The sequence below is a fragment of the Alosa alosa genome, chromosome 1, assembly GCF_017589495.1.
Source record: "Alosa alosa isolate M-15738 ecotype Scorff River chromosome 1, AALO_Geno_1.1, whole genome shotgun sequence".
Classification (NCBI taxonomy): Eukaryota; Metazoa; Chordata; class Actinopteri; order Clupeiformes; family Clupeidae; genus Alosa; species Alosa alosa.
Window position 1 is genome coordinate 40,867,611 of NC_063189.1, and position 26,612 is coordinate 40,894,222.

Below are 26,612 nucleotides of genomic sequence, written 5' to 3' on the forward strand. Positions count from 1 at the left end.
ATAGTTGAGTGTAACATATGTTTCATGTATCCTATGAAGGCTTAAGCAAACAAGCCAGCGAGAAATGCCCTCAATCAAGGCTGGGGTCAAGGTTTATTTCCATGGTGGAATTTATTTCTGCCATCGAAATATTTGTTTTCCTTTGGAAATCATGGACCTAATTATCGAGCCATCACAGTGTGGAGCGAATCATTTTAAGTCGGCCGAAAACACGTGGGCAAACACACTCTGGAAATGTCTGGACTGGACGCGAATTGTTGAGGAAATCCTGCGGGTTCCTAAACACCCTGCCTTGGTATTTCTGCATAATGTGTCATCAATTACAGCAGTCCTGGTAAATATGTTTGAATGGTTGGTGTTGGGCAACTGTGTGTGGTATTTGTGTGAGTTGTATTTCAGGTTGGCTGCTTTCATTTTCTAAACGTATTAGGGACACCTGGCCTACAGGTGCAATATGCTAATACAAATTTATGATAACCCACTGTGTAGACCTAAACCTAAAGAACAGACTTAGTAAGAGCTATATAACTGTATTCTAAGAGCAAGCTGTTGTTCTCGCAGTACACTGGACAAATACATTCTTCTTCAAGCCCATTCACAATACCATCTATAGCATCTTGGTCTTGATGTTAAGGATCCATTACATCAAGAGATGAACGCCCACACCCAACTCCTTCCAACTCTATTCACATAAATATACAAAGCCAACGCGAATGGCTTTAAGGTAAATTGGGTGACCCAGACATTACAGATGTTCCATGGATAAGTAGGCGGGTCTGCAAAAAAAGCGAGTCTTAAATGTAAATATTTGTAGAGCGCCTCTGATTCACAGCTTCCTCGTCGACTCGCATGCATGGAAAACAGACGTCTGGAACTCTGGGGCTTTTCATTTATCTCCAGCCAGATTGGGGACCCCATAGGACCTCACAAGTCATTTCAGATTAGGATGCACTAAGCAGGTTTCTTGAAAATGTTTTGGCAAAATCTGTCATGTTCCATCTTGTTTGTAGCACACACACACACACACACAACACAACATAAATCAAATGTTCCAACAGCGCCCTCCTTAGAAAAGTAAGAAGAGGTGCAGTTGAACAGGTGGAATACACCTATTTGAACAGATGGTTTTCTGAGGACCTAACAAATATTGTAGTCAAAAAACGAATGCCAAATAAATTAATCATTTTATTAGAGTCGGCTACACAGTCTCAGCAGAAACACTTGAGAGAGCACAGACAATGAACAGTCTTTGAATATCAATGATGATTTATAATTTCAACATGTTTATATGCACACTTTGCCAGGCAGTGCATATGTTATCTTTTTCTTCTTTTCCACTGATAAATGCCATATATTTGAACGTAGGGTTGAACCACACACAGTCAAGCAGCACACTGGAGAACCGGATTTTAACACATGAACGGGGCAGAACAAGCACTCAGTCATGAGGTTCATTCACTATTAACATATCCCAACAGCTTGCAAGGGGTACATTGTATGGTGGACAGTATGGCGTTTGAATTTCAAAGGAAAACAACTTCAAGCTGAGAGCATCCGCTCATCTCCATTTTAGTTATTCTCTGGCATGGCCTGTTCCCATGTAAAGCAAGGTGTTTTAACACATCATGACCACTGATTTATCTCTTGCACCTTAAAAGGAAGGGGAAAAATCCATCACAGATTCCTTTCACAGGGGCTGGGGGATCCCAAAATGATTCAGGAGAACCTGCACTGGGCAGGGGTGCTGGAACATGACAGACTTAGTAGATGTTTGAGATTTGGTGGTAGTGGTGGGGTGGGGGGGGGCCAAGGTGTGTATGTGCACAGGTCATGCCTGCAGGAAGTCTCTTGAGCAGTTAATACCGCAGACATCAACATTGCCTTTGACGACAGATATCAATCCCGCTCCGCTTTCTGTGTTTGATGACAGTGCACAGCTGGAGGTATGCTCAGGACCAGTGGGGCGGAGACTGGTAGACGCGTGCAGTACAGCCTCACCACAAAGTCAAGAGCTTCATAGTAAAAAACTGATAGTGTTACCTACGCTGTCATTCATTGCTTGGATCCCCTCCCACCTGACTGAATGTCAGAAAGTTCATACCTCACAATAGACCAGTTGCAAGGGGCAGCTCTCACCGCAAACACTGTTCATGTCCCTTCCAAAATAGGAATTATGATTTTTAGGTGGAGTTCAAGAAACAAGCTTATATCTGTGGTTCATTTATACATTAGATCATGTCAGAGGTTCTTTGTACAAAGAAAGCTTAATGTTGGTTATTTGATATATTAAAATCCATTCCATATAGGCTTGTCAATCTTAATACCACAATACTAAGATATCTTTTTTTGTGCACCAATTCTTACTTTTTACAGTAAGCATTATTACTTATGAATAGATCTGTCAAGAAAGGGTCTCTTTATTACATGCTAGTAAGCTTATATCAACCCAATCAGGTGAGAAGACACTGCTCTCTCTGGAGCAAGTCTGAAAATGGTTGGCATAACATGGTTGGCATGGTAACATAGTCACTGAGTGAACAGCTGCTCCCCTTGCTTTGCATAGGCAGACATCACCCATCGAGAGTCAGATTGTGGACCCAGCAATATGAACAAAATGGCAGACACAACAGACACCCTGGTGCCGTGATTGTCATGTACTTTAAAATGGCATTAGTGATCCACAATTGGATTTCCTGTTCTGGTCCCTCCAAGCGTTCTCAAATACACTGGCTCTGAATCGGTCAGTGCTGTCTTGCATTTGTGCTTGCGTATCTTAGAATAATGAACTTCTTACATGTCCTAGCAGTCAACTTCAGTCTCAGAATATCAGTTGGAGTCCGTGCAGCTCTCATCAGCACTCAGCATCAGCTGTCTCGACCTCCCTCCACACACCCCTCTAATTCTACTGTCTTCAATGTGAAGACACAGCATTAACTGGACCGTCCATCAGGAGACATTTATTTCATGAATTAAGACACCCCATTTGTATAATATGCATGGGGCTTACTCTGTAATAATGAATGAGCATGAGGTGTTGTTCAGCCACCTGTTCCCTTACCAAAGACAATCAGGTGGGAATAATATAGACTATATCAATGTTACCATGACATGCATGTATCTTGCACCCTGTCAGTGGTCGATGGTCATGTTTTGTATGTCAGAACTTGAGGGAAGACAGAACTATTACTATTATTAGTGGTAGCTGTAGCATTACTAAGCTTTAACAGTACTGAGCAACTAGCCATGGGCCACATAACAGTTGGTTCAGGGAAAGACACATTTGTCATAGCTTAAAAAGTGGTCCCCCTTACACCGTGTTCACCAGTAGCTTACAAAGGGATACAATCATCGCACCAAGTGCTCCACCAGCATATACGCACAAACACAGAGAGTGACTTTAAGTCCTCTAATAGAACGTTATGTGTACGTTATGTGTACGTTATGTCCAGTTGATTTGACACCACAAGGACAAAAGATGTTAATTTTTCTTTAACGTGAAGGTGACTGAGATGTCCAACCCGCCATATTTGTCCTTGAAGTGGATCAGTCCTTGTTAGTCTCTCACTTCAAGCGGAAATGCTTCTACATTTCCACACTCTCTTGCTCAAAGCGGGGGCGTCCTTTCTAAGCTTCGCTCGAGAAACGCTCACCCTGTCTCTCACGCTAAAACAGCCCTCTGCCTTCAAGAAGTGCAGACCAAGAGCAAACCAGCCATTTTCAATAAAACAGCCTTCATCAGGACATCATCAGCAACACTCCGCCAGATCTTGTTGGCTACTTGTTCAGAGGCTTGATGCCTTTGGAGGCCTGTGTTGTGCCGTTTGCCGGGGGGTTCTGGCTGGCGGTGATGGCTCTGGCCGTGGTCAAGTCCTTTTTGGAAGTGTCCGGCTCCCACAGGAAGAACTCGTGCAGCAGGGTGTTGACAGTCTCTGGACACTCCATCATCACCATGTGGCTGCCTTCCTCGATGACTTTCAGGAAGGCAAACAGCAGGATCTGAAAAGAGGAAGTGAGGTTGCCACCAATGGACTTCACTAAGAGAAGCTTTCCACCAGACAGTGACTAATATCAACTGTGTGTGGTATCATAGGCACTCTATAAACAACTCACCCTAACCCAGCCAATCAGTTCACATTACTATACTTGAGCCATAATTAAAAAAGAAAACTTTGCCAACTACAAATATTTGTTGTGTCATATCAATCATCTCGATCTGAGTGCACCTCTCGTCTCTCACCTCTGCCATACGCTGGTCCTCCTCCATGGGCACGAATTTGTCGTACATGCCGTGCACGAGCAGGATGGGCACGGTGAGCTCGGCGTGGTACACCTCATCCCCCTCGGGCCAGTACTGCCCACTCATCATGGCGCGCAGCACAAACGGGGACACGTTGAAGGCATTGCCCTCCTTCAGGAGCTGCTTCTCTTTGGCACCCTGACGGGCGAAACCAGCCCTGGTGAGATGAAGAGAAAGCGGGTGAGCTCAAAATGCTGAGATATAGGTTAACCCAAATGTGATTATGTTCGTCCTCAATTGCTTACATGCACTTAATGAAAATATTTCTCAGAGATTTCACAGTTCTCATGCAAAGACTCCAAGCTTGATTGGATTACCGGTGTTGAACAAATAGAAAGCATTTATTCACAGCTAATCGATATGCTTGCAAAATTATGAGCTTCTAATGTCACTGTGTGAAACTTTCTGTGCACAATTCTACAATCAGCAATCATTTGTTATCCATAAGAGATACCATCTATTCTGTGTTGCTATATGCAAGCATGGATCTGAGGCACTTTTAGAGGCACTACTGTTTTGCCTTTTTTGGATAAGAAGACTTATTAAGAAAAGTTGACAAGTTCAGGTGTTTACTGTAGGTCTATTTCAATTAAAAGTGGTGGACAGTATGGCGTTAGAATTTCAAAGGAAAACAACTTCAAGCTGAGAGCCTTGTCTAGGTGCTTACTGTAGATCTTACGTCAATGACAGAGAGAGGAATGAATACAATTCATTTTTATTCAATACGTTTTATCTTTTCAGTTTTTCTGATTGATCTGAAAATTTAGAAAGAAATAGCACAAACTGCTGAAACTTCTGATACTGAAGACTATGTTTTGCATTTTGTTGCCCAGTGTGTAATGGTTGAAAGCACACAGTGATTTGACTACAAGTTGTGTTGTTTGAAGGCATTTGCTTTTGCTGAATGTTTTAGATGTTTTGAGAGTGTTACGGTCTTTTGCAAGCAACATGTGTCATTTTGGCCAGAGTGCTTCTGTTTAGACCTGTGTTAATTATTTTGAAAACGTGATGTCAGAGTTGACACAAGCAATCAAGAAAAACTGTAATCATTGGACTTTCTATTTCCATTTGCCAGGTTGATGAACTGTAGCCCAGTACACATGGGTCAGAGAAAGCAATACATTGGCTTTGAATTGCAATTTTTTAATAACTCTGTCATACCTTTATACAGTGAGGTAAATTCATCAACTTAAACACTGATTTGTATGTCAAGGCTCAGAATTTTGGCTATTTACAATAATCAGTTTTGTATATATTTTATCAAGAGGTGTCTTAATTGCTCTACCATATGATGCATTAATCTAAAATCAAGACGATATTCTTGTACAGGGGTTGCATACGTAGGTTAACATAAATATAATCAACTGTAATCAATCAATAGTAGTAAGTTATTTTATATGTTTACATATATGTTTACATATTTTGATATGTGATAATGAAGTAGACACAAAGTAGTTCCTTTAGTTTAAAATAACAGCTTCAGACTCAATTTGATGCTAAACTCACTACACTGAGACGGTTTTAGATGAACTGGGTACATCCCTAGCGCTTAATGGGTACCGAGCTTGTTGAAAACTGACAAAAAGGGAAATTCCCACATTGTGAATTTATGAATTAAGGATGATATATTGTATTATATAACATAAAATTCAGAATTAGATATTTTCATAACATATAATGCTTCATAACTTAATACTGTTTCTCCCTGACATTGCCCTGGTGGCGTTCCCCTGCAGTGTGTGCTGAGTGCTGACCATGCGGGCCGTGCGTCTTACTTGAGGAAGCTCCAGGCCAGGCAGGGCGAGAGGCAGTGCAGCACGCAGGAGGGCAGCTGGAAGATGGAGCACAGGCTGGGCTCCAGCGCCGTGGGCCCCCCGCCGTTTATCATCACCACTTTGTGCACCTGCTCAGGGTACTCGTGTGCCAGAAACGTGCAGAAGGACACTCTGAGAGAGAGAGAGAGAGAGAGAGTTCATTATCGTTCACAGTACCTTTTTCTGTTCCCTTCAGAGTACATGAACAGCCAATAAAGTGACTGGTGAGAGAGAGTGAGAGGGAGACAGAGAGGGGGGGAAGAGAGAGACTGAGAGGAGGAGTAATTTGGAGCTAATAAATGAGGATTTACTGTACACACTGCATCAGATCAGTTGGCACAATTTTCAGCACATTTCACACCTCTGCATCTCTCTACTTTTAAGCTTTTAGCAGCGCTGCATGTGTTTAAGTGTCAGATTAAATCAGTGTCTTATACAACAGATCAGGCCATTAACCTCAAGAATTAGTAACATTCTATGCAATGTCATTAAAAAGAAGATTGTAAAACTAAAATCGAATAGAAAAGATATTACAGACTCTCTCATATTGATGCATGTGGGTTTTCTAAATCCTAAACTGATAAAGAGTACAGTGTTGCTTCAGTGAGGCAGTAGGAACTGCTGTGTAAGCAGCAACCATCATTCAGCTACAGCAAATGGCAAACTGACACAGCAAATATGATTGCAGAGTAGATCTGCAGCCATCCACTACCAACTGACCAATATGAGAGAAAAATGGACACTCTTGAGTTAGGAGTCACAGATGTAATATATGTAATTATAGAGATTAAAAGGACAAAGGTAAAACACTTTCCTCTCCTATAGCTGCAATGGTATACTGCCTGCAGGTTGAGAATGCTTGTTTTTGTGTCTTTAACTTATCACTTTCAGTTACTTTGGTTATGGTTATGGTATTTAGCAGACGCTTTTGTCCAAAGTGACATACAAATAACAACAATACAAACTTAAATTTAACAGTAAACAATTAAAAAAGAAGAATAGCAATAATAAACAACAATGCAAATTCAATCAATAGCCTAATGAAAATAAATAAATACTATAATATACAAACCATAACGCATAAGATAGGCTTAATTAACTAAGTGCATGTTGAACATATATGCCTTTAGAGCCCTCTTGAAAGACCTAAAATATTGTTTTAGCATATTGTCAGTTCATTACTCCATGCCCACTCACCCGTAGGAGTGCCCGATGAGGATGTTGCGTTTGCGTGCGTATCGCTTGAAGATGGCGCGCAGGTCCTCAGCCAGCGCGTAGAAGGTGTACGCGGCGGCGATTTGGGGCGCGGTGCTGGCGCCATGGCCGGCCAGGTCGGGGGCGATGACCTCGTAGCCGAGGCGCGAGAAGAAGTTCAGCTGGCTGCCCCAAATGTCCAGCGAGCCGCCCACGCCGTGCACAAAGAACAGCGCCACGTCGGCGTCCGTGCCCTTGCAGCTGGAGATCTTGCGCTCCGAGTCGATCATCACCGTGCGCTTGGGCTTCCTCCGCTTCCGGCGTGGAGGGGGTGCCGGCTTCTGTGGCCCGGCAGCGGCCGAGCCGTTTCCCGTGGACGTAGTAGGGGGCAGTGGCGCGGGTTTGGGGTCAGGGGTCGTGGCAGCAGTTGCGCTGTTGTAGTCAGCCAGCTCCACCTCCAGGGTGGTGCAGGGCTCCACATCTCCGTTCTGGCACTGCAGGATCTCTGAGTGCAGGACATCGCCCAGGTTCTCGATCACCAGCTGACCGTTGCGGTAGACGGTGATTTTGCGCTTGCAGTGGACCGTGCTTCCCCCCTCCTCCCCGCTCACCTCCTTCTCCTCCTCCTTCCCTGTCCCTGGCCCCTTCCCCTGGTCCTGACTCAGCTCGGTCTTCTGCTCCAGCTCCTGCTCTTGGTCCTGGTTTTGCTCCTGCTCCTGGATTGGCTCTGGGTCCGGTTTCGGCGGGCGCTCGGGGATGATGTGGCGAATGCGCAGCACCCGCCCGGGCTTCACCTCCACAAACTCAAAGCCGTCGGTGCACCCTGAGGACTCCACCGGCAGCACCACGCCACTGCCCGTCTTGCCTGTCAGGCAGCACAAGATCCCATCTGTGATGCTGGTCAGCATGGTGCCTCACGTCCTGCAGAGACACAGAAAGACTACTTTAACTCTCTCTCTCTCTCGTCTCCCACACACCACACAGATAATCATGCCAACAAATGTTGTTTACTAGTACTCTCTCTCTTTCTGCCTCTCTGTCTCTCTAACATTCCCTTTTTGTTTACAGAGGGAAGTGCTTATAAAAACATTTTCAATGTTTCTATAACAAGATGGAATGTATCCTTGTATCATATAATATAGAATAGCATAAATCCTGTCACTAAAAACAATCTATAACATAGAAACGCAACGAGTAGGTGAAGACAAAAAATATTTTCCAGGAACCAGACATTAGTAACATCTAACAGTTTTAAGAGTTTTACCAATCCTCTCAATGGAATAGTACTCACTCTGGCCTCAAAGATCCAAATTCAGCTCCCCGCATTCACCCACATAACATTCATACAGTACATCTGAATCACTGACTTAAACTGCAAGACAATACCCAGAGCTTGTGGCACTGACTGGCGGTGTTGTCAAAAGGGCAGTGATTCACATTCTGACACATAGACATTCTATAATTAGACAAGGCTCTTCTAACATGGCCTCCTTGGTATTAATAGCAATAGGTTAGCATTAGCACATGACTGGCTCCAGGTCTTCCATATCACTGAATACAATTATTACTCTTAAGCTGGTTTTCAATGGTGGCTAGCCTCCACCGGAAAGGGGTGTCCAATGTCCACCCATCCAAAACATCTAAATATAGGCAAGAGGAAGACCAATCAGCTACCTCCTAACCCAGCACTGAAGGAATTCAAGAGGAGATCCAAGAAGGCCTTGAATCTGATAAAAGGACACCAGAATGGGTCTAGACATTTTGAATGTCAGCCACAGCTCTGTAAATTACAGATTAAAATGGGCACTGCCTAATTTAGTAAGGCTTTAGACATCAGCAATATATTAAATAATTGCCCTGTATTTATAGTGTTATTAGTTATATAACAACTTACATCTGACTTGCATATCAAACAAAAAGTCTGGTTTTGCCTACAGCAGAGTCAGAGCTTTCTAGTCTAACAAAGCCGTCTGAATTCAGTGCCTATTTAAAACATGTGAATATGTTGTTACAAACTGACACTCTGGCATACAGACCAATTGTAATAACAGTATTTTCACAAACTCCTTCTTGGCTTATAAACACAGTGAATGATTACATTGAGAATAAATTGGTATGCTGTTTAAGTTCTCTTGGCATATCTTCCAAGCAGAATACAACAACATCCGGATTATTTCATCCCTCGTAGCTGGTTTCATAATTCAGCTTAATCAAGCCTTGTCAGAAGTTATTTAACATCAAACGCCGCATGCTGAGATGCAGAACAGCATTCTCACCGCGGCCCTCACAAAGCAACGCCATCAGGACTTCCTCAATTCCCAGTGCACATCCACCATTACACACACTTTATCCTAATGGCTACCAGACGGGCATCCTACAGCCTGCTGACCGCAGCAGCCTCTGTCTGCCACCACAGCAGCTCAGAGCCGTGGCTGCTAGGAGGACAAAAGCTACGGCCGAAGATATTGTGGCGGTGGGAAATATAAACACTACCATGCCCGTGGCAGAGCACGGCAACAGCTGACACGCTCGCCCGCATCAGCACATCCTGTACAGTGCAGTGCAGTGGAGTGGGGAGTGGTAGTATAGTCCCACATGACATCTGGCGGGGACTGAATAAAACTCGGGCCAGATCTGGCCCACATGCGTGCGGTTACTGTATTTGAGGCTCCAGAGACTAGCACTGCCACTGCTGCTGCTGCTGCTGCTGTTGTTGCTGCGAAGTGGGCTGTGCTGTAATGCAGGGGCGGGGAGACTGCAGCGAGAGGAGTGTGGGGGAGAGACGTGAGAAGAGGGCCGGAGAGAAGGCGAGACGAGACGAGACGAGAGGATAGCATGAGAGAATAACAGAGCAGACTGGATGAAGAGGAGATTAGTACAGCAGTAAGAACGAGAGTCAAGCTCAGCAACACCTACACAGACACCAGCCCCACTAGCCCCAGAAGCATCATCTTCCTTTGTCCTATACATAATTAACATGCTGGGGAAAGGTGGTTTTTACCCCTTCAATAATTCATTCTTAAAGATGCCTGTGAAATGACTCCTCCACACGTGTTTGTGTGTATTATTTTCATTGTGGCAGAAAGGAGATCGCCCATTGATGGGTCTGGATGGTGATCTGTCCTTTTCACTCGTCAAGGTTGAGTTAAGCTCTGATCCTTCAATGCCGAGTCATTCTCGAAGATTCCCTTCTGAGACACATCTCTGTAACAACGCAGAGAAAGAAAGCCCTTGCATGTGGTACTGTAATTGCCCGTGTTTATACCACTCTGGGTTTCCATGGTGATCTCGCATTCTCCTCTCGTTGGCTCTGCAGTCGGGCCGGGTGCAGGGTGCATTGCGAGGAGCCAGGATCCATATTCATGAGGAGGTCTCAGTGTGGGAGTCATGATCGAGAGGCAGCTCCACGGCTTCTACTTCAAAGAACAGGGTCAGCGTATGCAGAGGCTGCCTGCTGTGCAGACGCTGTCATGCCATGTTGTTAGTGAGTGACGCATTTGTGCCAACAAAGCTTCATAATACCACAAAATTTAAGCATTTACAGCATAGAGGCTGCACGACTTTAAAAATGCTGTTACATATACCACTGACACTTGGGACATTATGCACAGTATATTGAGTGTACATTAACATTGTCTACACCCTGTATTTTTCCTCCAAGAGCTGCTAACGTCCTCGCATGTGTGAAAATTAGTTAAAGGTAATTTTCATTCTGAAACACCTGCAGGCATCATGCACAGTACCCAAAAGTGGCCTCTGTGGCTACAAGTCTCCTAGGACCCAGCCCAGACCAGGCCAGCCCAGCCCAGCCCTGTCTGACCGACCCTGACCACAGACCTGGCGAGAGCAAGACAGCTGATTATTCACAGGCGGGGCGGCGCCACACTGAAAGGGCTATGGCTGCTGGCACAGGGCCTCGGACGGACCCGGGAAGGCCGGGATCAGCACTCCAGCGCTGCAAATCAATAGTGTGGACAGCAGGGGCTGCCTAGAGAGCCTGGCAACCGGGCAGCAGGACTCCCTGACCCTTAAGTGCATTACGCAACACAGAAGCACGAGGGCCTGCTGTTCAATCCAACTGCAGAGCAAAGCCAACCATACCTGGTATCCAATGAGAAATGAAACCCTATGTGGACATACTGTACTCAATCTTTACCATTAAAGCAGGCATAAATGTAGGGGGTCGGAGGGCAATGTTAATGTCCAGACTTGACAGCAAGTTCAATAGAAGACTCTGATGGCACTGTGGGTGGGGGAGCAGGAAGGTCAGGAGGGAGGGAGGTGTGTGTATGTGTGTGTGTGTGTGCAATCAATCTTGCAAATGGGATGACGGATTGCAGGATTGGCACGTTGGCCAGGTGCACAGCCCTGCACAGCATCTCAGTGAGAGAGTTAATTAAGAATAGAAATAGCACAGGGTTCAATGTGTGGAAGGGGCTCACTGGAGAGGGAAGCAACGGGGCCCTGTCTTGTCATCGGTAAGTGGCAAAACACACCGGGCTTCTAGAAACCTGTGACGCAGCACTGGGGCACAGCAGCAAGATAAAATGCAACACAGCAACCAAACAAAAAGTAAGCTATGCTAGCCATTCATCGTCACAGTGGACACGATGCTGTGTTGGGGGGTCATACAGTAGTATAACTATTAACATAACATCTTGAGATGTAGGAATATGCACAAGAACAAACATCATTTCTGCTGCTGTCTCGTTCATATGAATATAAAGGAGAGCTCCACTTGTATGAGTGCACCTTAACCTATACAATCTGCTGCCTAATTTAACCAAATTATATAATTCACTGCCACTGGCTTACGTTAAATTCAAAATATGTCCTAACACCAATGAGTCAGCTTCACAGAGGGACTCGAATTGAACAAGAATATGTAGGTCAAACCATTTTGCATGAAGTGATTTAGCATGGACCAATTACCTGTATGAGTCACTCACGATGACTCCAAATGGTATCAGTATTTTTTTGGTTAGCATCAGATTGGGCCTGTGCATAATGGACATTTATTAGAACATGATGTACAGTAGGCTACATTAACCCACATATACCAGGCACGCTTATCTCCGCAGATGATGTTTGTGCACGCACGCTGCACATAATAGGGTGTGCATAATTAATGGACCAGGCGCCAAAGACGCACAGGCAGGTGCATAGAGGCACATCCATGCATGAGTTCATGTTGTATATTAACCAGATACTTTTCGTTAAGGTCTATAACACTGACATACAGAATAGCGACTGCACAAGCAACCCAGCAACCCTGTACAATGTCGTTCCATCTCGCAGCACCGTTATTGATGCAGCGTTTTATAAATGACATACACGTAATTATGCACTTAAAAAACATTAACTGAGCTATTAAGACTGTATTTGATTATAATAATTAATTATTCATCTGGATTCAATGACAAAATGTAGGCCTGTACATTTACCCTCACCCATACAGCTTGCATACGTAACTGATGCACTACATGCATTGTGAATGTGCAAATTCTCTTACCTGTATTTTAGAGGATATTTGGATGCAGAGTGGGCAGCTCATGCGTTTAAGGAAAAAATCGCTGTGAAATAATCTGTTGCGTATTAAACTGATTGCCTATTATATTCAACGGATTTTAACGGAATGCGCAACCAAAGGTGAACACAATCACCAGCTGATAAAACGGATTAGATATACATGTATGCCTGGGTTCTCAAGCCCAGGACATTCCGACATCTCCATGGCGATGACCGATAAGGATGCGCCAGAGTAGAGCATCCCTTGTAGCAGAGCTCACGGGCTGGTTTTCTGCCAACCTCTGTGTCCTTGTTTTCCTCAATCACAGCGCACTTCAGTCGGTTCCCTTCTCGGTTTGAGTGGCAGCGGGGTCAGCGAATTGCCGTCTACTACATCGCGTGTGTGAGCCAATTACTGAATACTCCCCTCCTGTTGCTAAGGTCTGGAAGAGGAAGTGAAGAATTCTGTAGAATTCCACTGTATGCTCCAAAGAGTGTTACAAAACGAATCTATACACTCGACTCTTATCAGTGTGTGCCTCATGTTCCCCTCACTGACAGTGCCACAACAACAAGAAAATTGATAAAATGGAAAGGTTGGGCCACACTCAGAGAAGGGTAACAAAGTAAAACAGCTCTTGAACCCAGTGTTTTGCATCGATAACTGAAAAAAAAAAAAAACATGTAAAAAAGGGAAAGATCCATCACAACATCAAAAATCTCGCCTGAACACGGATACAAAGGCAAATTATTACCTAAATAATTCGGCTATCAAAACAAAAATAATTGTTTAGGCGAAGAAAACAATTTTACTTGTAGATGTTAATGCGGACAAGCCGAACTATCACTGGGGTGGGTTGGCACTTGGATTGTATTCAGAGGGTTCCCGTGTCACCCTGCATGGTGCATCTAGTCACGCCTCTGCTAACTGATCTTTGTTTTTTAATGAATTTAAATAGTAGTAATGAAGCCACTGACTACTGATCACTATGTGACCATATGATGCCTTCATGGAAAAAATAGTCACAAAGATTGTTGCTTGTAAGGTATCATGGTTGCCTGGAATAGAGAGCCTTGTGACATTTTATTAATTCAACCGCACACAAATTCATACAAGTGGTCCAAGACCAAAGACATGGACTCACTGGCAACCAAGCACTGACTGAGACAAATTAAAAAGTTCAGTCAAATGTAAAGGTTAATAAATGTCATGACATGGCCCTAGACACTGTTGCTTTGCCACTGGAGAGAGAAGAGAGAGACAACACTGTCCTCTCGCTACCAACCAAGAAATATCAGCAGTTGAATTTTTCATCACATGATTTATACACTGTAACACTTTTCGATATAGACTAGTATGTCTTATTAACATTAAACTACTGATTGGTTCTTGTTCATTTACATAGTATTGTTAAGATATTTACATCTCAAATTCACTGTACATTTTCTCATTAAACTTTCTCATCACCACTTTAAGTATATATGTATATATAAGTATAGTATATATATATATAAGTATATATACTCTTTTGATCCCGTGAGGGAAATTTAGTCTCTGCATTTATCCCAATCCGTGAATTAGTGAAACACACACAGCACACATTGAGGTGAAGCACACACTAATCCCGGTGCAGTGAGCTGCCTGCATCAACAGCGGTGCTCGGGGAGCAGTGAGGGGTTAGGTGCCTTGCTCAAGGGCACTTGAGCCGTGCCTACTGGTCGGGGCTCGAAACGGCAACCCTCCGGCTACAGGTCCAGAGTGTTAACCAGTAGGTCACGGCTGCCCCCTTTATATCATATCTTTCTCCTAACCACTTCATTTCTCATAACTCATTTCTTACTCATAAATGTATAACTTTCTTACTGTTTCTTTCTCTTACAGTACATGCAGTCTCATTCTCTCGCTCATTTACACACTCACCGATAAAAAAACAGCTTATCAAGAGATCTTGTGGCATCCAAAGTGAAACCAAACTAAATGAGAGGGTTAGTCCACCTCCAGCTGGTGTGTGGGGAGCATTCCTCACGCATAATGGCTGCTGTGCATCAGCCAGGTGGGTGCTGCACATTGGTGGTGGTTAGTGAGGTTCCTCCTTCACTGTGAAGAGCTTTGGGTGTCTAGAAAGGTGCTATGTAAATGCAATGTGTTGTTGTTGTTGTTGTTGTTGTTAGTCTGTTATGTCAGGATTGGATCCCCAAAGGCACAGCTTTTCTCAATTGCTAAGTTGTACCAGTTTCCTTTGCCTCTTTTATAGGCACTTGTGACAATTCTGGCCCAGCCATGCTCTCCCTGTAACAGAAAGGAAAGCATATTAATCAGTGCTAAAACTCAGTCTAAATAAGGTTAATTTGGCAATAAAATACATAAGATAATATTATATAATATATTTGTATATTTTGTATACATCAGAAAACTGAATGTATTTGTATTAGAATGAGAAATAGTAACAACATTATAGTTATTCATTTTAAGAAACATTAAACTTAAAGGTCTCATTCCCCGAGAAACCGTTTAATACTTGTTCCTTTTGAAATACTATAGCTCACTCCATCATAGTCATATTACTGTTCACATGCGCTCTGAGTCTGCAGTCACATTTCTCACTATTGTGAGGCTAAACATCACTCACAATGGGTCTGACTGAGACAGACAGACACTGATGAGGTAAACACACTCACCCAAAACTCTCCCCACGAGTTCCTGACCACCCAGTATTCCGTCCCGTCCTCTGCCTCTCCCCAGCCGGCCACGGACACAATGTGATTCATCAGGGAGAGGGGGTGGAATTCAGCAAAAACACCCCCAGTGTAGGCCTCTAACCCCGATGTGGCCATGATGCCACAGCTACAACACATTTCCAAACCATCATTTCAGAGATGGGTAAGAGAGAAAGGTTTTCACAGCACCGACATCATGGTAGGCCTATCAATTTCCCAGGAACATACTGACAAGAGGGTAAGACTTTATCTGTGGCTTCTGTGCATCAAGTTGTCCGATACACTAAATAATGTACCTAGACAAAGTATGTAAATAATGTGCGTGTTCTACAAATATACAGTGAAAGTGTGAACAGTGGGATCCTTGCCTGATTGGTCCATTTGTGTAGATTTCTGCCTTCATCTTGTCTCGTCCAGACACCTCCCCATAATCACCAACTCGCCAAATGGTGTAGTTCTTCACAGTGTCACATGACCCGAAGAATGTGCATGTCCCACATTGATTGAAAGTGTCACACACTAAATTCATTAAAAATAAAACAGAGAATTAAGGTAGGTCTACATGTTGTATACATTGCAAACATGGGCCTATTGATATGCATTCCACACCTGAGGGGTATTCCAAGTACGTGGTTTAGTGACAAACCGAAAATTGACTGCAGGGTGTTTTTTTGTATTAAAACATATCAAATAAGCCGTGGAGACAATACTTTTCATTGATCAACCACTACAGAGCTTGCTCCGGTATACACTATTAGTGAAGTTTACCCCCCTACCAGCTCGTCCAACCCCAGCACTGAGAATAGTTTAACCAAATGTGACAGTACAACAAATCCTTGCGATACTGGGTTGGGGGAGCTGATAGGGGGACAGTTGGTAAGTAATCTTAACAGTCTTCTGTAATAAATTCTGGGTTCGCTAACTACGTTGTTGGTGCTTCGTTTTATGTGTAGGGACCCTGAGCAACCTACTGATGATGTTTGGTGATGTTTTCAACAATATTACTGGTTACAAAATGCTATTTGGGAAGCGTTTCTCTCATGGCCCTTAGCTAATCCACTGTTTGCGATTTTGGGCTATAGCGTATACCGGAGCAAGCTCTGTAGTGGTTGATCAATGAAATTGTCTCCATGGCTTATTTTATGTGTTTTAATGAAGAAAAACACCCTGGGGTCAACTTCCGCTGGAGTTACACTTTAACTCAAAGTAAGTGGTAAACCTCCTACAACAAGAGCCCTATGGCATTAATATTTTAGGAGAATGAAGCCATACAGCTCTTCTTTTAGGAGGTTTACCACTTACTTTGAATTAACTTACCCAGGTTTGTCAGTAAAAAAGAGAAAACAGAGAATGAAGGTATATCTACATGTTGTACGCGCTGTACACAAGGGCCTGTTGATATGCATTCCACACCTGTACAGTTTATTAAAGAGCATGTACTATTGGATAATTTGGGTTTTTAAAATGGGGGTAATTTCATGACCTTGGTAAAACATTTTACTAAAAACACCATGCAACACGCAATTCATTTGTTTAAAGTTGCACGTTTCCATAAAATAAAGGTTATAAATTAAACTAATGAAATTAAACTAATGCCTACTTTGGTTTCTAGCTTGGTAATTGTTGCAGGTTTCATCAGGAATTCCTTTCTTGTGGGCGTAGGCATACACCCCAACATGATCACCTCCGAAGCAAGATCCTGCCCTGCCGCAGTCAATCACGTTCTGCACTGACAGGTATGCAGAGGGCCAGGCGCCTTTGCGCTTTATGTTAATACGATCTGAAAAAGAACAAAAATAGCACCTGATATTAGAAAATCTCTATGTAAGCCTCAGACTCAGTTAATCTTCAACTGACTGAATGTCAAAATGCTGGTCAATTCCTGATAGCGTTATTTCCAGAAGGACAGTAGAGATTTTGGTGAATTGGTAGATCATGTTGTTGTAGGCCTAACAGGGTGGTTTGATTGGTTTGGTTTGGTTTACCTGCAAGGGCGCTGGTCGAACCCATGGCCCAACATGAACCACAGTATTGCGGAATATGTTGATTTCGGGTGATGCTAACATAGTTCTTGCCGTTAATGTTTCGCCAGTCCCAAGTCTTCGGGAGGTCGGAGACATTTACATATTCATGCGGCCGTGGATATGTCCTACAGTCATTTAAAACAAAGTAGCAACTTCAGAAATGAGAGCATTGAAACTCATATCGAAAACATTATGTCACGTAAAACATTCCTTACCTCACAAACTTGGGTCTATCATCCTGGATGGGTTTGTAACAGGAATCAGAAACTTTATTTAAAATGTCAGTCGCTTCTATGTATAACTGTACCAAACAAGAAATACAGAACAACAATATTATAGTGGAAGCCATGGTGGTAGGCCTCCTTAAAATTTCTCTCGTCCCTTCCCAGTATGCAGTAAGACATTTAGCCGTATGTTGCCACCTACCGTTGCGGAAGTAGAACTTGTTTTGTCTTGTTCTGGGATTTCCTTGGATTTGCCATACCGACAGTGGCCAGAGGGTCAGCCGAACAGTCTGTTGAAGTGGACCGAAGTTTATCATCTAAATGCGCTACGCATGCCAAACAAACCCAATGAATAAAACACAAAACACAAATCAACACTGTCCTATTCTTAAACATTTTTGTTCTGGTTTTCATTATTGTCATTAACTGTAACCAGGGACGTTCTAATGAGGAGAGACAGCACTCAAGAAATCCTCCATAGAAATGCATGGGGTTAGTTTGTAACGCCAATATGGCAGTTGTCTACACATATCCCACCCCTTCCGCAGCAAAACGTCGACATGTGAATACATGATCCAGTCATGTGGTGTGTTGTGAATACATTGAGCCAATCATGTGTTGTGATCTCGCCGCTGGCGCAAGGTTGGTGTCAACAATACAGAAGAGAGAAGAAGAACGATTGATATACATATATACCGGTAGTCATCAAATATGAATGATTTTGGTCATGGCAGGCTTGTTGACCTACTGCTAAGACAGTGTTTGCTTAGAATAAGAAAGAGATGACAAATGGTGTTAAATGTATTTGCAACATGTTTTATTCATCCTGATACTGTGTCCCCAGGGGATGGGTTGTCCTTAGTAAATACACACGTAGGCTATTTAACATCCAACCACATACAAACCCATTTTAAATCATATCTTAATGTTCATGAGCATAGTGGCTTTTTCTATTGTTTCTCATTTAAGGCACTGACATACTCTCTAGTTGAGAAGAGAAAATCCTCATTGTTTAGTGATGAGTATTTTTCACCCTGTCTTTGTGGCATGCTCATTTCTGAATCCAAAGATTATGTCTTACTAACTTCAGCTTTGTTTTTCCCTGTCATGCCAGGAGAGGGCGTAATTCCCATACAGCTTTACAGCGTTACTCTACCCTGGCTGCAAATAACATTTGCTGCCGCTAGGGTGCGTCTAGATTTCTATGTTAGGGTTACTCCAGTTCTTCAGAGAATGTGGACCTTTAGTTTGCCTGCTTTAATTTTTGGTTATGGCGGCAGCTCCACAAATCTTTCCAAAGAACTAATAATATATGCACTCTGTTTCAGCCATCAGTAAAGCTCAAAACCATGTGTGAGCCATTTACAGTTTTGCATGTTTCCATTCATGCCTTTGTTATTGTTTGTTTCACTGGAGACCATGAGAATGCTGATTAAAGCTCACCTTACAATGTATTGGAAATAAATAGTTGTAGTTTACCAATCAGTTGCTCTTTGAATTGTATTTTTCTGTGTCCAGAGCACAAGAAGGGCACTTGTCTCCCAGGTTGCATGACAGGTGGCAAAGTTGATCACTCCAAAAGCTAGATGTATTGATTAGTTCTCAAGGTCATGGGGGGGGGGGGTTGATATGGAAACATTATCTCCTATTCTACCTCAATGATGTGCCTACACAATATTGGTGCTCATTTGACATAGCTATATAGAGATTACTACACTGTTGCATTAATTAGTTGTATCAACTACAAAATGTAATGAGTTCATCCTTGGACCATGCAACATCTTTCCACCAAGTTTCATGGTCCAGAAAAACTGACATCCTGCCTTGAAAACAAAACATAACTTGGCGGAGGTGAACACATAAGCTTCTTGACAGAGGTATTAACAATACCACAACATCAAAAAGTGTTTTTTTCCGTAGGCTACTCAAAGTTTCCAAATGTGCAGAAGTGAAGCGCAAGATTAGTGCAATGCATATTACGCCACCTGAGAGATGACAGTGTGACAGCTGCTATGCAGCTGGCTTCTGAGAAAAGTGATTGTGATATTTGTCAGACAGGTGGTGAGGGGAAAAAATTGTGTGCACTGAAACTTCTAAAAACAAATGGTTTCAAAACCAGGGAATACGTGACCGTCATCAGACATCTGAGTAGGAAACAGTAGGAAATTCACACAAGTGAAAGAAATATACAATTTAAGTGAACGCACCCTGTAGGCTACTTCTTAAATATAAAATGTTTTATCACCACCACAAATTACAGTAAAAACTAACAGAACAACAAAACAAACAAAAATGAACAGTTTAGATTACTAAACAGGGCCCAGTTTCCCGAAAGCATCTTAAGCCTAAGAGCGTCGTAAAGTCCCTTTTACGAACGTCTTAAGATTTGCCGACTGTTTCCCGAAATCATCGTAGCTTAAGAACGTCATGAAAACACTCGTAGATCTACGAGTGCTCCAGAGTTCTCGTTACCGGCTAAGAGTCTTAACAGTACTTCTCACTGAGGTCACCAACAGGACATACAAGTCAAAAGTCAAAGTCAAAGTCAGCTTTATTGTCAATTTCTTCACATGTTCCAGACATACAAAGAGATCGAAATTACGTTTCTCACTATCCCACGGTGAAGACAAGAGATATTTTACCAATTTAAGTCCACAGACAAACATAACATTCAAGTAAACAAAAAAGTAAGTAAATAAGTAAATAAGAGGGCACATATAATAATGAAAAAAAATAAGAGCAGCAAAATTTGGTTGAAATTGTGCATAGACAGTCAATAAAATACTAGTGCAAAGTCAGGCCAATAAAAGGCCTGGGTAGTTCTGTTTGACCTAAGTAAGAAAGAAAGTGGCATAGTGGTGCAAGTTATGTAAGAGCAGCAGAAGTGTTGTGTTTTCAGGACAACAACAACAAGTTGTAAAGTGTACAAGTGTGCAAGTGTGCAAGTGGAGTAGTGCAGGCGGCCATTGTGGGTCCAATGTCCAGGATGTTATGTAGCTGAGGGTGGAGGGGGGAGAGGAGGGAGAGAGTTCAGCATCCTTGCAGCTTGGTGTATGAAGCTGTTGTTGAGTCTGGTAGTGCGGGAGCGCAGGCTTCTGTACCTCTTCCCAGAGGGCAGTAGATCAAACAGATTGTGAGCGGGGTGACTTGCATCACTCACAATTTTGGTCGCCTTGCGGGTGAGGTGGGTGGTGTAAATGTCCTTCAGGGAGGGGAGTGAAGCACCAATAATCCTTCCAGCTGTGTTCACTATGCGCTGCAGGGCTTTCCTGTTGTATTCAGTGCAGCTTCCGCCCCACACAGCGATACAGCTGGAGAGGATGCTCTCAATGGTGCCTCGGTAGAATGTGGTCATGATGGCTGGTGGAGCACTTGCTCGCCTGAGTTTCCGCAGGAAGTACAGGCGGCGCTGAGCTCTCTTCGCCAGTGATGCAGTGTTGGTGGTCCAGGAGAGGTCTTCACTGATGTGCACCCCCAGGAATTTGGTGCTGCTCGCTCTCTCCACCACAGCACCGTCGATGGTCAGTGGCAGGTGTTGGGTGTGACCTCTCCGGAAGTCAACAACAATCTCTTTGGTCTTGCTGACGTTCAGCAGGAGGTTGTTGTCCCTGCACCACGTGGTCAGATGGTCGACCTCCAACCTGTATTGAGTCTCGTCGCCCTTGGTGATGAGACCCACCAGAGTTGTGTCGTCAGCAAATTTCACTATGTGATTGTTGCTGTAGGTTGCAGTGCAGTCATGCGTCAGCAGGGTGAAGAGCAGCGGACTGAGCACGCAGCCTTGGGGGGCCCCTGTGCTCAGTGTGATGCTGCTTGAGGTATTGTTGCCAACACGTACTACTTGGGGCCTCTGACAGAGGAAGTCCAGTAGCCAGTTGCAGAGGTAGGTACTGAGTCCCAGTTTGTCAAGTTTGCAGATGAGTTGTTGTGGTATTATGGTGTTGAATGCAGAACTGAAGTCTATAAACAGCAATCTCACATATGAGTCTCTTTTTTCCAGGTGGGTGAGGGCTGGGTGGAGGGCAGAGCAGATTGCATCCTCTGTAGACCGCTTGGCTCGGTATGCAAACTGGAAGGGGTCCAGGGTGGGGGGGAGAATGGATTTGATATGTGACATGACAAGCCGCTCATAGCACTTCATGATGATGGGTGTCAGTGCCACAGGGCGGTAGTCATTGAAGCAGGATGGAGCAGTTTTCTTCGGCACAGGTATGATGGTGGCAGCTTTGAAACATGATGGGACGATGGCTTGCTTCAGGGAAGTGTTAAAGATGTCTGTGAAGACATCCTTAAGCTCCCCTGCGCAGTCCTTCAGCATACAGAGTAATTACAACTTAGAATACATAATCCAATGTTCCCATTCTTTATTGTATTTACCTGATGAATCAGATTTTAGCGTGCAAAATAGTATAGCCTACATTTAATGGTCATATAATGTGATGAAAAGCGGACAAAAATGCAATCCAGTTATGGTTCTCTAAAAAGGTAACTTTTTAGAGAACAGTTTTCATCCTTCAGTTTCAAATGTCTGATTTCAAAACTCTTCACACTGTGTACTTTACAAAAAGGTACCAGACCAGATCAGTTAGCCTGTGGTGCAAAATATACACTATGACTACCAAAATGTTTCATACTTCACCTAAAAGAGACTCATGCTGCTATAACATATTATGCTGATGCTATTTATATCTCTTGTATTGTGACTTATGTTTTGGCAGGTTTTCAACCGAAAGTTTTGAACCAGTGACCAGCACTAAAATGTTGGGTAACACTTTATAATAACTACACACAATTAATAATTTATTAAGCATTTGTTACCTATTAGTTAATGGTTTGTTAATCATTAGTAATGTATTGTTCATACATAATTTATCATCAGTAAAACATTTGTTCACACAGTTATAAATAGTTTGTTCATAGTAAATAAGCCTATATCTAAAATATGTTCATACATTATTGTTAATACTTAATAAATGATGCAATAATATGTTTTTGATGAAGTAAAATTTCCATTATTTAACAGTTGTTACATACACATACACTAATAATTAGTTAGGGTGAGGATACATATTTTATAAACCAGTTATATTATCCTATATAATTCACGTATAATTATAGTATTATGAAGTGGTTTATAAAATATGTATCCTCACCCTAACTAATCATTAGTGCATGTGTATGTAACAACTGTTAAGTCATGGAAATATTACTTCATCAACAAAATGTTATTTCATAATTTATTAAGTATTAACAATCATTTATAAACATATTTTATATAGGCTTATTTACTATGAACAAACAAGTTATATCTGTGTGCACAAATATTTTTTTTATAAGAATTAACATAGAAGCAATGCTTTACAAATGATGAACAAAGCATTTTGTAATAGTTTGCAACTGGTTTATAATGGAAAAATGTTTTTTTTATAAGTGGTTGTTTTATTATTTATTAAGTATAAATTATGTACAAACATATTTTTGGATAGGCTTATTTACTATGAACAAACCATTTATAACTGTGTGAACAAATGCTTTACTAATGATAAATTATGTATGAACAAGAAATTACTAATGATGAACAAACCATTAACTAATAAGTAACAAAGGCTAAATAAATTATGAATTGTGTGTAGTTATTATAAAGTGTTATAAAATGCTCTATAGAGTTATGATGGTGGCAAACACTGACTGAAAGAGGTACTCCTGAATTTTGGAGGAGGTGGTGATTGATTACATTTTGCATGAAAGCAAAGCAACAGAATAGACAATTTAGCTCACATAGTCTTCTGATATGGTAAATGTGTTACATGTTTTGAACAAGTGACGTTGAGACAAGCGAAACTTATTGTAGAAAAATTGTAATATGAAAACACATATTGCTGCTTGGAGTCTAATTTTTCCACAAATGTCAAATAACTTCATAATAAATAAGGAATGCAGATATTCAAGTCAGACAAATAAAAAGATATAGAAATGGCATGGCAGCACTCGAAGTTTGTGTTCTAAGCTGTTTTACTGTTTTTTTTTTCTGACTGCCGTACGTCTGAATATTGCTTTGAAACACAAGATCCTGATACATCTAGATCTGGACAATATGCTCCACGTCTACATGTATATCACACATTTCCCTACTGAATGAGTTACGAAATGCACATACCATTACTATAAACTTAATTAGAGTGATGTGTCCAAATAGAAGCCTTTACCTCAACACAGTTTCTGCCGAAGTCAGCAAATGGTTCCAATTATAAATAAATTAATAATGACTGGTGATTAAATTAGAAGTGCACTATAGGAACTGCATTAAGGTTGCATTGGTGTGCTTTGCATTGATCCTGTAGGCTATTGTACAGTAGGTTTTACCTGAGAGCATTAAGCAATATTAGCCATCTGAATTGCTACCACTTAATAATGCTGTGGAAATTGAAGGTATGACTCAATGCTTCTTTAATGGGATGATACTCCAAAAGAAGTTGTAACTCAACTTCACATCTGAAGAAACCGTGAGAGCCTGAGGTGACAGCTGATTCTTGTGGCATAATGTGACTTTATCAGTTCCAGAAATACCTGGGTCCTGAGGATGATGCCAGAGTCTCAGGTGTGTGTCTGTCTGCGTGCTGATCATTCAATCAAAGTTATACAAAACACTGTCACAAAGTCTGATTCTGATGTCTCAGTAATCCCTGGGAGTCCAATGGGAAGTATTGCTGATGCCTGAATTAAAAGCTGTGTCAAAGTAGTTGCTGTCTATACATCTATTTTATTTCTTTTCTCTGTAAAAGTGAAATATGAAGGCCTTTCCAAGTAGGCCTTGCCAAGACGGTTTAATGTGAAACAAACTTGTAGTCATCCACTCAGTGATACACAACATCTAAGAGCTCAGAGAGCAACCTCTCCTAATAGTAAAAGATAAGGTCATTAGGGACTTGTGCACTCATTGCAGAAGGTCCATGAGTGTTGTGTTAAAAGCTTCATTGTCTCTGAGTTGGTTTCCTTTGTGAACATGCTTTAATAATGTATGGTTTGATGGTTAAGACCAGTCCCTGGAGGGCAGTGAGAGTTGTTAATGTTTCAGAGATATGACGCTGCTCAAGGTAAGTTGACACATGGAAAACCACATGCACCACAGAGTACATGTAGACAGAGTCTTAATGTGGTCCTTCTATAATAATCGCCTGACCACATGCTGTCTTATTTAAGAGTTAAAAAAATTGTGAAATATGATCTGAGCGATCTCTCAGAATTAACATCAAAACTAAATCCCTTTCATAAGAAGAAAATGAAGTCGTTCAACTTATAAGGACAGAAAATCAGAAAATTTGGTTGTACCTCCCTTGCTTCCACTGAGGGATAGGGATGCACCAATTGTGACATTGTGGATCAATAACAATATTTAAAGAACAATTTCACCGATAACCAGCACTAATACCGACATTTTTAAATGTGTTTGTCTACTTGGTTTTTGTTGTTAATAATACCCTTACGTGGTAGGGAAACAAAAGTGTATTAAAAAAAACGGAACCATTTCATAACATTATCTCTAAATGTGGCAGCACCGTAACTATTAGCCGTGGCTTATACATTGATTTTGCAAAATTCCTTCAGCTATGAGGTTAATACACAGGAAATTAGTGTATGTACACATGACCCAACACTTAGCTTTAGTGCAAAATGAATGCAACATAACAGATAAACATCAGTCACTACCACTGGTAAATATAACATTATTTGCCTATATACAGTAGTCCGATAGCAGTCAATAAGGTATCTGTCGATAACGATATTAGGCCTATGCATCCCTACTAAGATATATAAATGTTCTTATTCAAAAAGCTCAGTATAATAGTGCAATATAGTTAACATTTAAATCATAATAAAAGTCATGACTATGGTTGCAAAACTATTATAGGGGTAAAAATGCCAATTACGGTTTCGTAAAATGGTAATCAAATGGATGTCTCTCGGAAGATTGATCAGTCAGACAGGATGTTGGAGATGTCTGTGTTGTCTAATGTACTTCTGTGACATTTGTGCTCTATCTGCAGTCCACATCCACAGTGGGGCAGCCGTGGCCTACCTGTTAGGGCTTCGGACTTGTAACCGGAGGGTTGCCGGTTTGAACCCCAACCAGTAGGAACAGCTGAAGTGCCCTTGAGCAAGGCATCTCACTGCTCCCTGAGGCAGCTCACTGTGCCGGGGTTAGTGTGTGCTTCACCTCATTGTGTGTTCACTGTGTGTGTTTCACTAATTCACAGATTAGGATAAATGCAGAGACTAAATTTCCCTCACGGTATCAAAAGAGTATATACTTTATATATACCCCCCCGGCGCACACACACACACACACACACACTTTCTCAACCCCATAACTGTCCAATCCCATTTCCTCTTTTTAAAGGTGATACTTGACCACACTGGGGAAAAAAAAAACACTGAAACGCTAAAAACAGACCATCTGATGTAATCCATCATCTAGCATTAAATGAGAGACTAATCATTTCAAGTAACAGTTGATGTCTTTGCAGCAGAGAGACTTGATTACAACAGCACACTGCACTATGGGCTTCTGCAGACTTAAGGAAGGACGGGACAGCACACTGACCCACCATGGCTCCTCTCCTGAAAGCACATTAAGTCCAGCCTTACACAGTTCCACTGGCTCCCTATAAAACACTAGAATCAATTTGAGCTTCTCACTGCTGTCGTTCAAGGTTGTAAACGGTCTGGCTCAACCCCATAAAGAGAATGCTACCCTGCCCAATAATCCGGACATGTCCTTCCTGTTCCTATTTGGACATTATTTTTTATCGCTTAATTTGCTGTTAAGATCTTA

At 42.2% G+C, this 26,612-nt stretch overlaps 2 protein-coding genes across 2 annotated transcripts; both read right to left on the bottom strand.

Moving 5' to 3' along the window:
• Positions 1-1,167: 1,167 nt before the first annotated feature.
• abhd8a (abhydrolase domain containing 8a) lies at positions 1,168-13,243 on the bottom strand. The gene is given in 6 exon segments (XM_048260128.1): positions 1,168-3,863; positions 3,865-3,996; positions 4,238-4,454; positions 6,073-6,243; positions 7,309-8,226; positions 12,818-13,243. Coding segments are annotated over 5 exon segments (1,506 nt in total). The 5' UTR covers positions 8,214-8,226; positions 12,818-13,243; the 3' UTR covers positions 1,168-3,782.
• Positions 13,244-14,472: 1,229 nt separating this feature from the next.
• LOC125300049 (cathepsin Z) lies at positions 14,473-17,929 on the bottom strand. Its single transcript, XM_048251537.1, has 6 exons — positions 17,771-17,929; positions 17,517-17,680; positions 17,132-17,311; positions 15,900-16,050; positions 15,493-15,658; positions 14,473-15,103 (listed from the first exon to the last, which is right to left on the bottom strand). The coding sequence occupies exons 1-6, from the start codon at positions 17,902-17,904 to the stop codon at positions 14,990-14,992; spliced, it is 909 nt and encodes a 302-aa protein (XP_048107494.1). The 5' UTR covers positions 17,905-17,929; the 3' UTR covers positions 14,473-14,989.
• Between the last annotated feature and the right edge of the window lie 8,683 nt (positions 17,930-26,612).

What these genes read in the sequence shown, in the direction of transcription:
- LOC125300049 (XM_048251537.1), bottom strand. Translation starts at nt 17,904, where the DNA reads ATGGCTTCCACTATAATATTGTTGTTCTGTATTTCTTGTTTGGTACAG. An exon ending in TACACAAATGGACCAATCAG is followed by an intron (nt 15,659 to 15,899) that starts GCAAGGATCCCA and finishes AATGTGTTGTAG; the next exon opens with CTGTGGCATCATGGCCACAT. An exon ending in ACTCGTGGGGAGAGTTTTGG is followed by an intron (nt 15,104 to 15,492) that starts GTGAGTGTGTTT and finishes TTTCTGTTACAG; the next exon opens with GGAGAGCATGGCTGGGCCAG.